The sequence below is a fragment of the Oncorhynchus kisutch genome, linkage group LG22, assembly GCF_002021735.2.
Source record: "Oncorhynchus kisutch isolate 150728-3 linkage group LG22, Okis_V2, whole genome shotgun sequence".
NCBI classification, from domain to species: Eukaryota; Metazoa; Chordata; class Actinopteri; order Salmoniformes; family Salmonidae; genus Oncorhynchus; species Oncorhynchus kisutch.
In genome coordinates this window covers 3,484,399-3,500,003 of record NC_034195.2, presented here as the reverse complement: position 1 = coordinate 3,500,003, position 15,605 = coordinate 3,484,399, and the positions used below count along the sequence as shown (strand labels likewise).

The 15,605-nt window shown below is 40.8% G+C and overlaps 1 protein-coding gene across 1 annotated transcript in view; it reads right to left on the bottom strand.

The window, feature by feature from the left end:
* Positions 1-15,605, bottom strand: part of LOC109867539 (plasma membrane calcium-transporting ATPase 1-like) — a 31,930-nt gene that overhangs the window by 14,776 nt on the left and 1,549 nt on the right. Inside the window, exons 2-6 of the mRNA XM_031802129.1 lie at positions 11,975-12,408; positions 7,722-7,919; positions 6,741-6,998; positions 6,405-6,530; positions 5,056-5,292 (exon numbers count right to left, since the gene is read on the bottom strand). Of these exons, the coding sequence (XP_031657989.1) occupies positions 5,056-5,292; positions 6,405-6,530; positions 6,741-6,998; positions 7,722-7,919; positions 11,975-12,173 (1,018 nt within the window). The 5' untranslated portion in view covers positions 12,174-12,408. The remainder of the gene's footprint in view (positions 1-5,055; positions 5,293-6,404; positions 6,531-6,740; positions 6,999-7,721; positions 7,920-11,974; positions 12,409-15,605) is intronic.

Below are 15,605 nucleotides of genomic sequence, written 5' to 3'. Positions count from 1 at the left end.
CATCACTGCTTGGTATGGTAACTGCAAGGCACCCGACCGGAAGGCGCAACAGAGGGGGGTGAGCTCCCTGTCATACACGACCGCTATACCAGGCGGTGTCAGAGGAAGGCCCCAAACAATGTCAGACTCCAGCCACCTGAGCTATAGACTGTTCTCTCTGCTACCACATAGCAAGCGGTACCAGTGCACCAAATCTGGAACCAACAGGACCCCGAACAGCTTCTACCCCCAAGCCATAAGACTGACAAACAAGACTGCTAAATAGCTAATGAAATGGCTACCCAGACTATCTGCATTGATCCTTTTTTGCACTAACTAGTGCTGAGCGATGAAAAAAAAAGGAAAGAAAAAAATAACGTTTCAGTTAAACAACTGATTGACCAACATCAACTGCTCAGTGCGCAGTTTCTGTAGAGATAAATCAGTTTAGCGCAGAAAACGTGCTAATTAACTACAATGACCACAATCCATTGCATTCGTACTTGTCCGTTTTGTGTGTTTATTTATTACCTGCTAAGTTAGGTTAGTGTGGGGGCAGACATGGAAGGAGAGAGAGCAGTTCCTTCACGAGGTATCTCTACCTGAAAATGCATGATCTAAGTGATTGATAGTTGGTATTCAGCATTCATAAAAGTATGCATTCATAAAAGTATGCCTTAATATTTTATTAAAGTAAAGTAATGTGAATAAATTACTGTTAGTAAGCAGTAATTGTCACACCCTGATCTGTTTCACCTGTCCTTGTGCTTGTCTCTACCCCCCACCAGGTGTCGCCCATCTTCCCCATTATCTTCCCCATTATCCCCTGGGTACCTATACCTGTGTTCTCTGTTTGGCTGTTACCAGTTTGTATTGTTTGTCAAGCCAACCAGCGTTTTGTCTCAGCTCCTGGTTTTCACCAGTCTCTTTTTCCCTCCTGATTTTGACCATTGCCTGTCCTGACCCTGAGCCCGCCTGCCTGACCCCTCTGCCTGCCTCTGACCCTGAGTCTGCCTGCCGTCCTGTGCCTTTGCCTCTACTCTGGATTACCGACCTCTGCCTGACCTGACCTTGACCCGGAATCTGCCTGCCGTCTGGTACCCTTGCCCCACTACTCTGGATTATCGACCTCTACTTGTCTTGACCTGTTGTTTGTCTGCCCTTGTTGCTGTAATAAACATTGTTACTTCAACACAGTCTGCATTTAGGTCTTACCTGAAACGTGATAGTAATGGGCAGTCACTACCATTATAGGACTTTTATTAATTGTTTTATTCTATGTTGTTACAGATTTCAACCCACATAATGCATAGTGGGGCGGCAGGGTAGCCTAGTGGTTAGAGCGTTGGACTAGTAACTGAAAGGTTGCAAGTTCAAATCCCGAGCAGATAAGATACAAATCTGTCAATCTGCCCCTGAATAGGCAGTTAACCCACTGTTCCTAGGCCGTCATTGAAAATAATAATTTGTTCTTAACTGACTTGCCTAGTTACATAACGGTAAAAAAAAAAAATATTGAACCAAAACGGTAAAAAAAACGACCTCAAAAAGCACTAATTGCTCAGCACACACACTTAAATGTACATACTTACACTGACACCCCAACATACACCCACACATAACATATGCATACTTACACAACACAATTGCTGCGGTTATTGTCTATTATCTATCCTGTTGCCTAGTCACTTTACCCCTACCTACGTATATGTACATAGTTATCTCAATTACCTCGTACCCCGGCACATCGACTGGGTACTGGTACTCCCTGTATATAGCCATGTTATTTTCTACTCCCTGTATATAGCCCTGTTATTTTCTAATCCCTGTATATAGCCCTGTTATTTTCTAATCCCTGTATATAGCCCTGTTATTTTCTACTCCCTGTATATAGCCCTGTTATTTTCTACTTCCTGTATATAGCCCTGTTATTTTCTACTCCCTGTATATAGCCCTGTTATTTTCTACTCTCTGTATATAGCCCTGTTATTTTCTAATCCCTGTATATAGCCCTGTTATTTTCTAATCCCTGTATATAGCCCTGTTATTTTCTACTTCCTGTATAGAGCCCTGTTATTTTCTACTTCCTGTATATAGCCCTGTTATTTTCTACTTCCTGTATATAGCCCTGTTATTTTCTACTTCCTGTATAGAGCCCTGTTATTTTCTACTTCCTGTATATAGCCATGATATTTTCTACTTCCTGTATATAGCCATGTTATTTTCTACTTCCTGTATATAGCCATGTTATTTTCTACTTCCTGTATATAGCCCTGTTATTTTCTACTTCCTGTATATAGCCATGTTATTTTCTACTCCCTGTATATAGCCCTGTTATTTTCTACTCCCTGTATATAGCCATGTTATTTTCTACTTCCTGTATATAGCCATGTTATTTTCTACTTCCTGTATATAGCCATGTTATTTTCTACTTCCTGTATATAGCCATGTTATTTTCTACTTCCTGTATATAGCCATGTTATTTTCTACTCCCTGTATATAGCCCTGTTATTTTCTACTTCCTGTATATAGCCATGTTATTTTCTACTTCCTGTATATAGCCATGTTATTTTCTACTCCCTGTATATAGCCCTGTTATTTTCTATTCCCTGTATATAGCCCTGTTATTTTCTACTTCCTGTATATAGCCATGTTATTTTCTACTCCCTGTATATAGCCCTGTTATTTTATACTTCCTGTATATAGCCATGTTATTTTCTACTTCCTGTATATAGCCCTGTTATTTTCTACTTCCTGTATATAGCCATGTTATTTTCTACTCCCTGTATATAGCCCTGTTATTTTCTACTTCCTGTATATAGCCATGTTATTTTCTACTCCCTGTATATAGCCCTGTTATTTTCTACTTCCTGTATATAGCCATGTTATTTTCTACTTCCTGTATATAGCCATGTTATTTTCTACTCCCTGTATATAGCCCTGTTATTTTCTATTCCCTGTATATAGCCCTGTTATTTTCTACTTCCTGTATATAGCCATGTTATTTTCTACTCCCTGTATATAGCCCTGTTATTTTATACTTCCTGTATATAGCCATGTTATTTTCTACTTCCTGTATATAGCCCTGTTATTTTCTACTTCCTGTATATAGCCCTGTTATTTTCTACTTCCTGTATATAGCCCTGTTATTTTCTACTTCCTGTATAGAGCCCTGTTATTTTCTACTTCCTGTATATAGCCATGATATTTTCTACTTCCTGTATATAGCCATGTTATTTTCTACTTCCTGTATATAGCCATGTTATTTTCTACTTCCTGTATATAGCCCTGTTATTTTCTACTTCCTGTATATAGCCATGTTATTTTCTACTCCCTGTATATAGCCCTGTTATTTTCTACTCCCTGTATATAGCCATGTTATTTTCTACTTCCTGTATATAGCCATGTTATTTTCTACTTCCTGTATATAGCCATGTTATTTTCTACTTCCTGTATATAGCCATGTTATTTTCTACTCCCTGTATATAGCCCTGTTATTTTCTACTTCCTGTATATAGCCATGTTATTTTCTACTTCCTGTATATAGCCATGTTATTTTCTACTCCCTGTATATAGCCCTGTTATTTTCTATTCCCTGTATATAGCCCTGTTATTTTCTACTTCCTGTATATAGCCATGTTATTTTCTACTCCCTGTATATAGCCCTGTTATTTTATACTTCCTGTATATAGCCATGTTATTTTCTACTTCCTGTATATAGCCCTGTTATTTTCTACTTCCTGTATATAGCCATGTTATTTTCTACTTCCTGTATATAGCCATGTTATTTTCTACTCCCTGTATATAGCCCTGTTATTTTCTATTCCCTGTATATAGCCCTGTTATTTTCTACTTCCTGTATATAGCCATGTTATTTTCTACTCCCTGTATATAGCCCTGTTATTTTATACTTCCTGTATATAGCCATGTTATTTTCTACTCCCTGTATATAGCCCTGTTATTTTCTATTCCCTGTATATAGCCCTGTTATTTTCTACTCCCTGTATATAGCCCTGTTATTTTCTACTTCCTGTATATAGCCATGTTATTTTCTACTCCCTGTATATAGCCCTGTTATTTTCTACTTCCTGTATATAGCCATGTTATTTTCTACTTCCTGTATATAGCCATGTTATTTTCTACTCCCTGTATATAGCCCTGTTATTTTCTATTCCCTGTATATAGCCCTGTTATTTTCTACTTCCTGTATATAGCCATGTTATTTTCTACTCCCTGTATATAGCCATGTTATTTTCTACTTCCTGTATATAGCCCTGTTATTTTCTACTTCCTGTATATAGCCATGTTATTTTCTACTCCCTGTATATAGCCCTGTTATTTTCTACTCCCTGTATATAGCCCTGTTATTTTCTACTTCCTGTATATAGCCCTGTTATTTTCTACTTCCTGTATATAGCCCTGTTATTTTCTACTCCCTGTATATAGCCATGTTATTTTCTACTTCCTGTATATAGCCATGTTATTTTCTACTTCCTGTATATAGCCCTGTTATTTTCTACTCCCTGTATATAGCCATGTTATTTTCTACTTCCTGTATATAGCCCTGTTATTTTCTACTTCCTGTATATAGCCATGTTATTTTCTACTTCCTGTATATAGCCATGTTATTTTCTACTTCCTGTATATAGCCATGTTATTTTTACTTGTTATTGTTATTCGTTATTCCCTGTGTATTTTGTATCTTTATCTTTAACTCTGCATTGAAGGACCCGTAAGTAAGCATTTCACTGTTAGTCTACACCTGTTGTTTACGAAAGCATGTGACAAATAACATTTTATTTCATTTGAATAACCTTGTTTGACACCTGCTATGGTGGCAAATAGCTTTATGTCATGCCACTGGCAAAATGTAACGTAATAGCATCTGTAGGCCCTATAGGATAGCATCATGGAATATCTCATAACACATATTGTTGGACAGGGTTTTTCAAAACAATTATATTCTACGTTTACTCCTACGATGGTGAGTCTCAACCAAATACAATAGAGATGAGGTGAGTTTTTACAAATGTTGTGTAACAGATGACTATAAAAGTTGAATCTAGTTCCACATACTTTTCTTGTCCAGTTTGTCCTTCTTGTCCTTCTTTTCTTTCTTCTCTTTCTTTCTCCTCTCTTTCTCCTTCTTCTTCTCCTCCCTTTCCCTCTTTTTCCTTTCCTTCTCTGCTTTCTCCTCCTCGTCGTCGTCTTCGTCTTCGCCGGCTCCGAGCAGGGTGAAAATGATGCCGGTCTGGGAGTTGACACCTACTGCTGTGATCAATATCTTCCCAGAACCCTCCATGACGTGGGTACCTGGCAGAAGACACACATGGACAGCCATTGAGACATGGTCATAGGAACCTGACAGGAACCTGACAAATCTCCAACTAAATCTCCAACTAAAATGGCATAGTAAAATAAGGCCATACAAATGCATTTAAATGTTTAACGGTTCAATTTTTGTGAGGGGAGCAAGTGAATAAAATGTGATAATATTTTTGTGAAACGTGAAGAAGGGTATGCGTTAAATATTTAATTACATGAGTATCGCCTAACAGTATTTATGCAGGAATAGCAAGATCATGCTGTTTCAAGTAGGTGTTAACTCCAAGGCGCTCTTATGAAGATTGATTGACAGTAATAAGATGCTAGGCTAAACAGCAAATGAAAACAACAATGGAAAAGGAAAGGGACCCAGTGGTGTACAGTACTTCAATAGTACTTTAAAGTATTTTTTACTTAAGTAGTTTTGGGGGGAATCTGTACTTCACTATTTATATTTTGACATATTTTACTTTTACTTCACTACATTCCTAAAGAACATAATGTACTCTTTACTCCTTACATTTTCCCTGACACCCAAAAGTACTCATTACATTTTGAATGCTTAGCAGGGCAGGAAAATAGTCCAATTCACGCACGTATCAAGAGAACATCTCTGGTCATCCGTATTGCCTCTGACCTGACGGAATCACTAAACACGAATGCTTTGTTTGTAAATTATGTCGGAGTTTTGGAGAGTGCCCCTGGCTATCTGTAATTTAAAAAACAAGAAAATTGTGCAGACTGGTTTGCTTAATATAAGGAATGTGAAATTATTCATACTTTTACTTTGATACTTAAGTATATTTTAGCAATTCAATTTACTGTTGATACTTTAGACTTTTACTGAAGTAGTATTTTACCTGAGTCATTTTCTATTAAGGTATTTTTTACTTTCACTCAAGTATGACAATTGGGTACTTTTTCCACCACTACCACCACCTTAATTCATAGTGGAAAGGCGATACCTCTGGGCGATGCCTCTGGGCGATGCCTCTGGGCGATGCCTCTGGGCGATGCCTCTGGGCGATGCCTCTGGGCGATGCCCAGCTTGATCTGCATCAGCCATGTTATATGAAGAGAGGAAGGCTCATCATCATTACCTGACAGCAGCATTGGATCGTTGTCCAAAGTCTTCTTGACATGGTCGGATTCACCGGTGAGAGAGCTTTCATCGATTTTCAAATCATTTCCCTGGATCAGCACACCATCAGCAGGAAGAAGGTCACCTGGGAGAAAATGTACACACCATACATGAACATCAGACAGCCCAGCTGGGTGAGTTAGCTCATTTAACCCAGATTCAGAGTAGTGGAAAAAGACGGGTAGAAAGTTATATCAAACGTAGGATGGTAGATGCTCTTTGGTTTTAAGGCAAGCTCTCATGGACACACACACACACATACATACGCAGGTCACTCTTTCTTCAGGACCAATACCGTATTTCACTTGTGCAACGTCGCCGACTACGATCTCAGCCACGTGGACCTGGACGACTTGGCCTCCACGGACCACCGTGAACTTCTGCTCCTGTTCGATGCGGCTCTGTAGCCCGCGGAACTGCTTCTCTTTGCTCCAGTCATTGAACGCTGTCACCAGGACCACACAGACGACGGACAGGAGGATGGCTGCACCCTCAATCCAGCCCGCGTCTGCCTCCCCCTCATCCTCCACCCCTCCCGCTGCCTTTCCACAATCTGAAACAATAGGGACAGTTGTCATGCTACAAAGAACAGAGGTACAATGCAATCCCTCCAGAATTGTGTTTTTAAGCCTTAACCCTAAATCGAGGACAAATGGCTAATTCATTCTGACGACATTGCCAATGTTGTCGTTGGTAGCATGGCCATCTAGTGTCCCCAAAGGGACAGCTACAGTGAGTCCCACAGAAAGTAGCCTACAAAAATAACCTACAATGATTATAAGACAGGAAGTATCACTGTCTTGATCGCAGGAAGTAAAACTGGCTACCCACTATGCCTCTAAAGAGTCCTTTGAAGAATGGGATTAGGGATTGATTGAAGTGTATCAAGAGTATCAGTATCCCTGTATGATTATTCAATGGGCAGGCTACTCACATTTTGTACCAATTGATATCTCTTTGTGCCAATAAAGTCAGAGACATGAGATCAAACAAAACTTTGTGAACATCCTCGGGAAGACGCAGCAAAACATCTGAAATTAGATCTAGGCTACTAGTTTTGGCCTTCGATGAATTGCAAAGCATCTGTCCAATAAACAATCGGCAGAAAATGAAGTGTACGAACCAGACACGTGGAAATTGTATGACTGCATGCATGAAGTTTACAGGTGCAAAGTAGCAACAATCTGATCATTTGGTATTTGACTGAGTAAATATTCATGATCTGGTGATGAATCAATTAGAATACATGGCATTTCAATTGAGAGGAGATACTTACTTTCCCTTTCGGCATCTGGAGGTCTATAAAAAGAAAGGCCTAATGAAATGATGGCTGCCACTTCGAGGATGATTAGTGTCACATCTTGCAACGCTTCCCACACTAACTGGAGAAATGTTTTTGGCTTTTTTGGAGGTATAACGTTTTGTCCAAACTCCTCTTTCCTCCTGGCAATGTCGTCGGCATGGCCTCCTAAACCTAGAGACAAAAGAGGGAAAGGGATAATGAATAACTGTAAGGCATTTGCATTGTCTAGAATTCAAACATTAGCAAATGCATGCATGACTCTCTCCTGGCTGAGCTCCCTTTTTAGAGCAATGTTGTGCAGACCTGTGTTTAGATTTGTTCTACGTTCACAGACGGAACGGCAGACACAGAACCTGTCGAGAATGGTAAGCTTGGCTTGTTTTCGTAGGCTTTCGAACTTGACGCTTCAGACCTTTGAGGTGGCTCTGCATGAGGCTGTGTTCATGACAAAAGAGGGCCGTGAATATAGCCCGTGCCGCGTTGCCACGAGGGTCGTCAGCACAGGCATTCGAGGTCAACAGCAGGGAATCAATGACTTTCAAAACGCCCTCATCTTCCCTCAGACAACAGACTCGACAGTCCGTTAAATAGCATGTGTCATAAGAAAACCACCCCAAACCACCCCAAACCACACCAAACCCACACCAAACCACCCCAAAACCACCCCAAACCACCCCAAACCACCCCAAAACCTTTTTGTTGGACATGTATTGTCGCTGAAAGGATTTCATCAATGAATTCCTCACTGTGTGACACTGTACTTCTCTTTACATTTAATCATTGACAAAGTTATAAATAACAAACCGCTACATTTCCATTATGTGACTCAGCCTCTGCAGCTCTGATTCAGAAAGCAAGCCAAATGAATCTCTGAGCTATGTGGACAGGCAACCCGGCAAAAGACGTCCCACCACGAGCAACGTGTGTTCCTCGAATATTCTCATTCCATCTAACAGAGATGACTAGTGGCTCTACGATAACAACACAATCAGAGAGACAAGAGAAGAAAGCCTTGCGATCATGTGAGTTACACATGAACATAGAAGTCACAACTCTGCCCTGAGTGTGTATGTATTTAACGTACCTAAAGAGTAAATGGTCAGAGCCACCAACGATGGTGTGCGAGACAGAGACGTTGTTGTGGGGAACATCTGGATTGAAAAAACAATCATGTCATGTAACATTTAGCAGTTCCAGATGACAAGCTGTTTGCACAAAACGAAGGAATGAAGAGTAACAAACCAGGAAAGTTCATCGAGTGAGGAGAGATGTTCTACAATTGATCATATGAGCCGCACAAAACAGGTCTGCACTAAACAATTAAAAGTAACTACCAATTGGATACCATGAAATTGAGGAGAAAAGAGTAATATATAAATATATATATATTATATGTTGTTGTTTATGCTCCAGGAGACTGGTAGATGTAACTAAATTAGACTGAACTTTAATTGTAATCAAAGAGTAAGGGTGCAGCTCTTTGAACTAATATCATGAGACATGACCTATCTTGCGTTCCCCCTGGAGAGCTGATGACGTCATTGTTATCACTGCAGTAGGGGTCAAATGGCTGCTTTTGTGACTCCATGCAGCACAGCATTGGCCTTCTCTGACCTGAGTTGGGTTAGTATGCCTATTCCCTCTAAATCCCTCTAAGCAATGCTGCTTCTTCTGACGCTTCACGGTTAGATTCCAACTCAGGGAGAAAAAAAACCCTGCCGTGATTCTTCACCCTATCACCGAATTACAGATTTCTGTAGTTATCTTCGATTCATTTTGACTATTTTGAGGAGGTGCACTTGTTGCTATGGCGTCTCAAGAAGGACAAATGGTTATATTGCCACTCTTTTCTCATTTAAGGGAGAATGCGAGGCACAGACGTTCCCTTCGCCTAGCCGAGTTCTGCCAGGAGCAAACCGAACCTAGTATGTGGGTGCCTTTATACGAGCACCTGCCATTTGCATTTTATAGTGCAAAATGTATGGATGTGTAACTGTACTCCTTTTCTTATACAGTCTTAAATTGGGAATCATGTATACGGCAGGATTAGAAATGTTTTTTGTAATCTGAGAATCCCATTCAAATCCCATTCCCTAAGAGTTCACCAAAAGGTCACCAACGGGATTATGCAGAAGGACAATGGAGAAGCAACACTGAAAGGCTTGTCACAATTTGGCCTGTGTACGCTATGTGTGCTCTTGACTGACAAATTCAGGTATAGATTGGAGCAGAACAGGGCATCATCACAAGCATAGCAGTATTGACATGGGAAAAAGTTCATGGCCAACATGTTAGCCAAACAACATCTAACATCATTCCATCCACATAGGGATTTATAAAACGGCTTGGTCTGTGTAAAGCTGGTTCCTGTTTCCCAACAGCCTACAACTGGCAAAAACATACATGAAAAAGCCATTATAATTGCTAGTAAATGTGTATCAATGCATATTTCTGAATTATAAAAAAGGATTTTAGTTGTAATGCTTTTAATGCTTATACATGTTTACAAATGATTGTATTAATTGTATGTGCAACAGAAAGTATTAGCACACCTTGACAGTTCCCACATTTTGTTGTGTTACAACCGGAATTTAAAATGGATGCATTTGAGATTTTTGGTCACTGGCCAACACACAATACCCCATAATGTCAAAGCGGAATTACTTCTTCATCTCTGTACCCCACACATACAATTATCTGAAAGGTCCCTCAGTCGATCATTGAATTTCAAGCACAGATTCAACCTCAAAGACCAGGGAGGTTTTCAATACCTCACAAAGAAGGGCACCTATTGGTAGGTGGGTAAAAATAATACCTTTGATCATGGTGAAGTTATTAATTACACTTTGGATGGTGTAGCAATACACCCAGTCACTACAAAGATACAGGCGTCCTTCCTAACTCAGTTGCCGGAAAGGAAGGAAACCGCTTAGGGATTTCACCATGAGGTCAATAGTGATTTTAAAACAGTTTAATGGCTGTGAGAGGAGGAAACTGATGATGGATCAACAACATTGTAGTTACTCCACAATACTAACTTAATTGACAGAGTGAAAAGAAGGAAGCTTGTGCAGAAAAAAATATATTCTGCAAAGCAATTCACTTTTTGTCCTGAATGTGTTTAGTGTTTAGGGAAAATTCAATACAACACATTACTGAGTACAACTCTCCATATTTTCAAGCATAGTGGTGGCTGCATCATGTAATGGGTATGCTTGTAATCATTAAGGGCTGGAAGGTTTTTCAGGATAAAAAAAGAAAACAGAATGCAGCTAAGCACAGGCAAAATCCTAGAGGAGAACCCAGTTCAGTCTGCTTTCCACCAGACACTTGGAGATGAATTCACCTTTCAGAAGGACAATAAACTAGGCCAAACACAAGGCCAAATCTAGACTGGAGTTTCTTACCAAGAAGACAGCGAATCTACTTGAAAGTCTATGGCAAGACCTGAAAATATTTGTCTAACAATGATCAACAACCAATTTGAAAGCGCTTGAAAAATGTTGAAAATAATAAAATGGGCAAATGTTGTACAAACCAGGTGGGGAAATCTGTTAGAACCTTACCCAGAGAGACTCACAGCTGTCATCGGTGCTGCGTGAAAAGTGTGAGTTAAATGTTGCACAAACCAGGTGGGGAAATCTGTTAGAACCTTACCCAGAGAGACTCACAGCTGTCATCGGTGCTGCGTGAAAAGTGTGAGTTATCCCCATGTGTAGAGAAGTGACAGCCGGGCCCTGCAGAGTGCCTTCCACTCAGAGCCCAAACCGTAACCCACACCAGTTCCCCTCAATAAACTCAACAAGACATTGTGCTAAAAGGCTTGAGATTGGCGTAGGAGGAGCAACTCCAATGGAATCAATGCAGTATCTAGAATCATTCTGCATGGCAGTTGTAGATGCTATTTTGTATTGTTATTGTATTCAAAATGTAACCACAAACTTGTAATGGGGGGGTCGGGTTGACATCAATTTAATTTCAGCCACCAGATGAATTGGCAATCAACTCATAAATTGAATACGTCCATTACTTCAATTAGGGGTTTTCAATTTGTAAATTATTACAATTCGCTGCAGGGGGGCCCAACCAAATCTCACTTAGGGCCCCCAAAAGGCTGATTGGAGTTAAACCTATCCCCAATGAGTAATAGGACAATTGGTGTCTGAAGCACAAGACCTGAAAAAAAGAACAAAAATACAAAGCAAGATGCTCAGCAGCATATTTACCATGAATAGGTGATGTTCTTAGTCTGGTACATAGTCCTTCGACATCTCCGTAACATTCCTGGATTCTAGCTATTCCCTCAGGTCCCCTGAGTTCCATGAGAGACCGCAGCTCCTTGAGAGAGCAGTTGAAGTCTCCAACATCATGATTGGCCTGTGCATGTCGACCACGCTTTGACCCACGGAATGAGTTGCTGGCCATGTCTCCTCTACAGCGCACCACTCAAGGGTGGTGGAGAGAGGCTTTCCCAAAAAGGCAAGTAAAATCCTCAGAGGCAAAATACGGTATTTCCCATAAACCGCTGTTATTTCTCAGGGGTGTATGTCGCTTGACTCCTTAGACTTGGACATGTAGAAAGCCATTTGAATTTGATTCCTGTAAACCCACTCTCTCATCTTGGCTGTTGATGTTGGCTTAAGTCCTCACAAGGCTACATCTGAAAAGACAACAAAAAAATATTGAGTAAAGGTTTTTCCGTTTATCTCTGAAGTCATTCATGTTGACATGAGGAACCTGATCCCGCATATGGCTGAAATGCTATCTAGTAACACACTAATAAAGAATAACATTGAACCCCAAATCATTTAGGTACACTGATACTCCCGTCAACATACTACTGATCAATACATTTGCAGTAAACATTTTACATTGCATTTTCATATTTGTTTTATACTGATCCCCCGTGGGAATCAAACCCACAACCCTGCCTTTGCAAGTGCCATGCTCTAGCAACTGAGCCACACAGGATCTCCCAGCCACATATGGAATCTAAGATTTGAAACACACGTCTGTTAAAGCCACACAGGATCTCCCAGCCACATATGGAATCTAAGATTTGAAACACACGTCTGTTAAAGCCACACAGGATCTCCCAGCCACATATGGAATCTAAGATTTGAAACACACGTCTGTTAAAGCCACACAGGATCTCCCAGCCACATATGGAATCTAAGATTTGAAACACACGTCTGTTAAAGCCACACAGGATCTCCCAGCCACATATGGAATCTAAGATTTGAAACACACGTCTGTTAGCTATGTTTATGCCAAGCTTCTGCACAGCCTCTGTTTAGAAAAGCTATTTGAGGAAGAATTCACCCAGAATTCTACGATGACATGACCATCAAATCATTCCCCTTCTCCTGAAATGATGAGGACATTTTGATGGTCTCTGGTATAGCTCTAGACATCCCATCTCAGTCAATCAATCAATCAATCAATTGTTTTTTTGACTCAATCAACTTGAAGTGAGTGTTCTGTTAGGGGTGAGCCTGTCTGACACTCACGCCCACTGGCCAGTACACAAGGTGACAGCCGGCTTTAAACACAAGGCCCTGCGAAGTCTATTTAAGACCGGAAAGGCACAAATTAGTTCAGTTACATAAAAAAAACGGACACGTTGGCCCTGAAATGATCAGCTTTGGGCAAAGTGTACTTGATTTTGTGTACTTGAAATTTGGAGAGAAACGCTGGAAAAAGGACCCAAAGATGTTGAGGACCTATCTGCTCATCCTTACTGACACATCTAAGCCTAGTGGGGCTAATAATAACACACAGGGTGCAACTACTTGTCAGCACGATGGGGTGTGCCTTGCAATGAAAACTGTGACGCCTGAAAACATCAATCCTTGGAGTCGATTCGGTGGTCGAGAAAGTCTTGTAATTTACAGCTGATCAGACAGTGCCTGTGACGGAGGGAGACCAGATTAGCAGGCCCAGACTCAAACACCAGACATCAGGCCTCTCTTATTTGTATCCACACGGAGCAATAAGAAGTATAACCCCTTCGAGGAATGACACCGTGCAAGCACGGCTAACAAGTGACACTGGACGACGCCTTACAAAGGTAGCAGATGGAACCAGTTTGAGCATTATTAAAGAGACATGACACATTTTCCGTACAACAATTAATACTGACACTCACTATTGATTTTAGACATTGCCTCTGCGTTGACCAAAAGATTGAGTGTACTTACTAGAAATCCACCCTTTTCCTATCGTCATAGCAACAGGAGGTATATGACGGTAAGACCACAGGTCCGATTAGGGAAGGCAGTGTCTTTCACAGAACTCCAGAAACATCCCCATAATCCCCTAGGAGCATCTACCAGCACTTCTCAGAGGGTATCCAGATAGTTACCCTTCTCAGGGTTACGTCCAAATTGCAACTCTTCCTTTGAAAATCAAGGTTTGACCTTCAGTGCACACGCTCGACCGACGCAGGCTTCATTAGAGGGAAAAAGGCTCGCTCAATGATTATCTCAGGAAAGCTTCTTCCTTAATCTAATTAGACAATCTGTGGCATCGGTGCGCTCTACAGTCACTGCTTGAGAGAGCCACTAACACTGTGATGGGGAGACACTGTGGAAAAGTGAAGACACAGCCACCCCATATTTTTCAAGAGCGTTTTCACTACCACTGTCCATTCAGCTCTACTTTGCCTGTGGTGAATTACATCTGTTAAAATGCAGACTAGAGAACAATTAAAAAGCACTGAATTAGGATGAATATCTTACAATCACGACCAGGGAATGTACCGTGTTCTGGAATGTACCGTGTTCTGGAATGTACCCGTCCTTGGTTGAAACCTTTACAGGTAGACTGAACTTCCTACTCAAGGGAGGTACACTGGATAGATAACACAGGCCACCAGATGTTTTTATTCACTTCTGTTTGACACCGAATGGCCATGGAACACAATATTCTCTTGACAATTTTGATTATATTCTGAGGTCTACTTTATGCCCTCAAGCACAAACAGGTGAGCGCTTTCTATTTAATTAAGGAAATTGCTGCACTAAATACTCTTTCACAGCCTCATCCGGTGAAAGGTTTGTTTTTGGTGAAAGGTTTTGATTATGTAGATCTCACTACAAGACAAACTAGAGCCGTGGAGTTATAACCAAATGGTTTGAGCACATTCTAGCCTAAATAGCCTAGATTAATTGGGCCACAATACAACAACAAACATAACGTCACAGGGTCACCTGTAACATACAGTGATGGATTAGTTCCTGCCCGTCTAGATGGGCAGGCGTTGCATTGCGGCAACCAATCGTTGTGTGCCACGTCATCGACTGTGCAGTTTGGCATCAGATTGCTATATGATAAGATGTGGTAAACGTATGTGTTAAATACCTATCCAGGCGTTGTAAGATCTGGCATCGGTCTGCAATGTAGTCCTGCGGGATGAGACCCCCTTCCACTTGATCTAGTGACACTGCAAGTGTAATGAATACCAAATCGCGGACCGAAGCTGATTAAGTTATATTCATCAACTTCGGGACACGCTACAACTTCAGGGAGCAAGTCATTAGAAAATGTGTGTCGAATCTATGCAATAATGTGAACAATATAAAATATGAATATTTACATAAAAATGACTCACAGGATACAGAGCATTGACCTAAGATATATTTTGTCTGGAAGCATTCTGCTCTTTAATGTCAGGACCTTTTATATCAGTTTGGACCTTCCCCCAGGATCTCTGTCTATGGTGTTCTCTGCCTTTGAATTCATACACTGCCCGCAGAAACAATTCAGCCATAAACATGTGCGGATGTTAGTTGCATTTCAAGAGAACGAAAGTAGCCTCATGACCCCGCTGATGAGCATGCATGTTTTTCTCTTCCA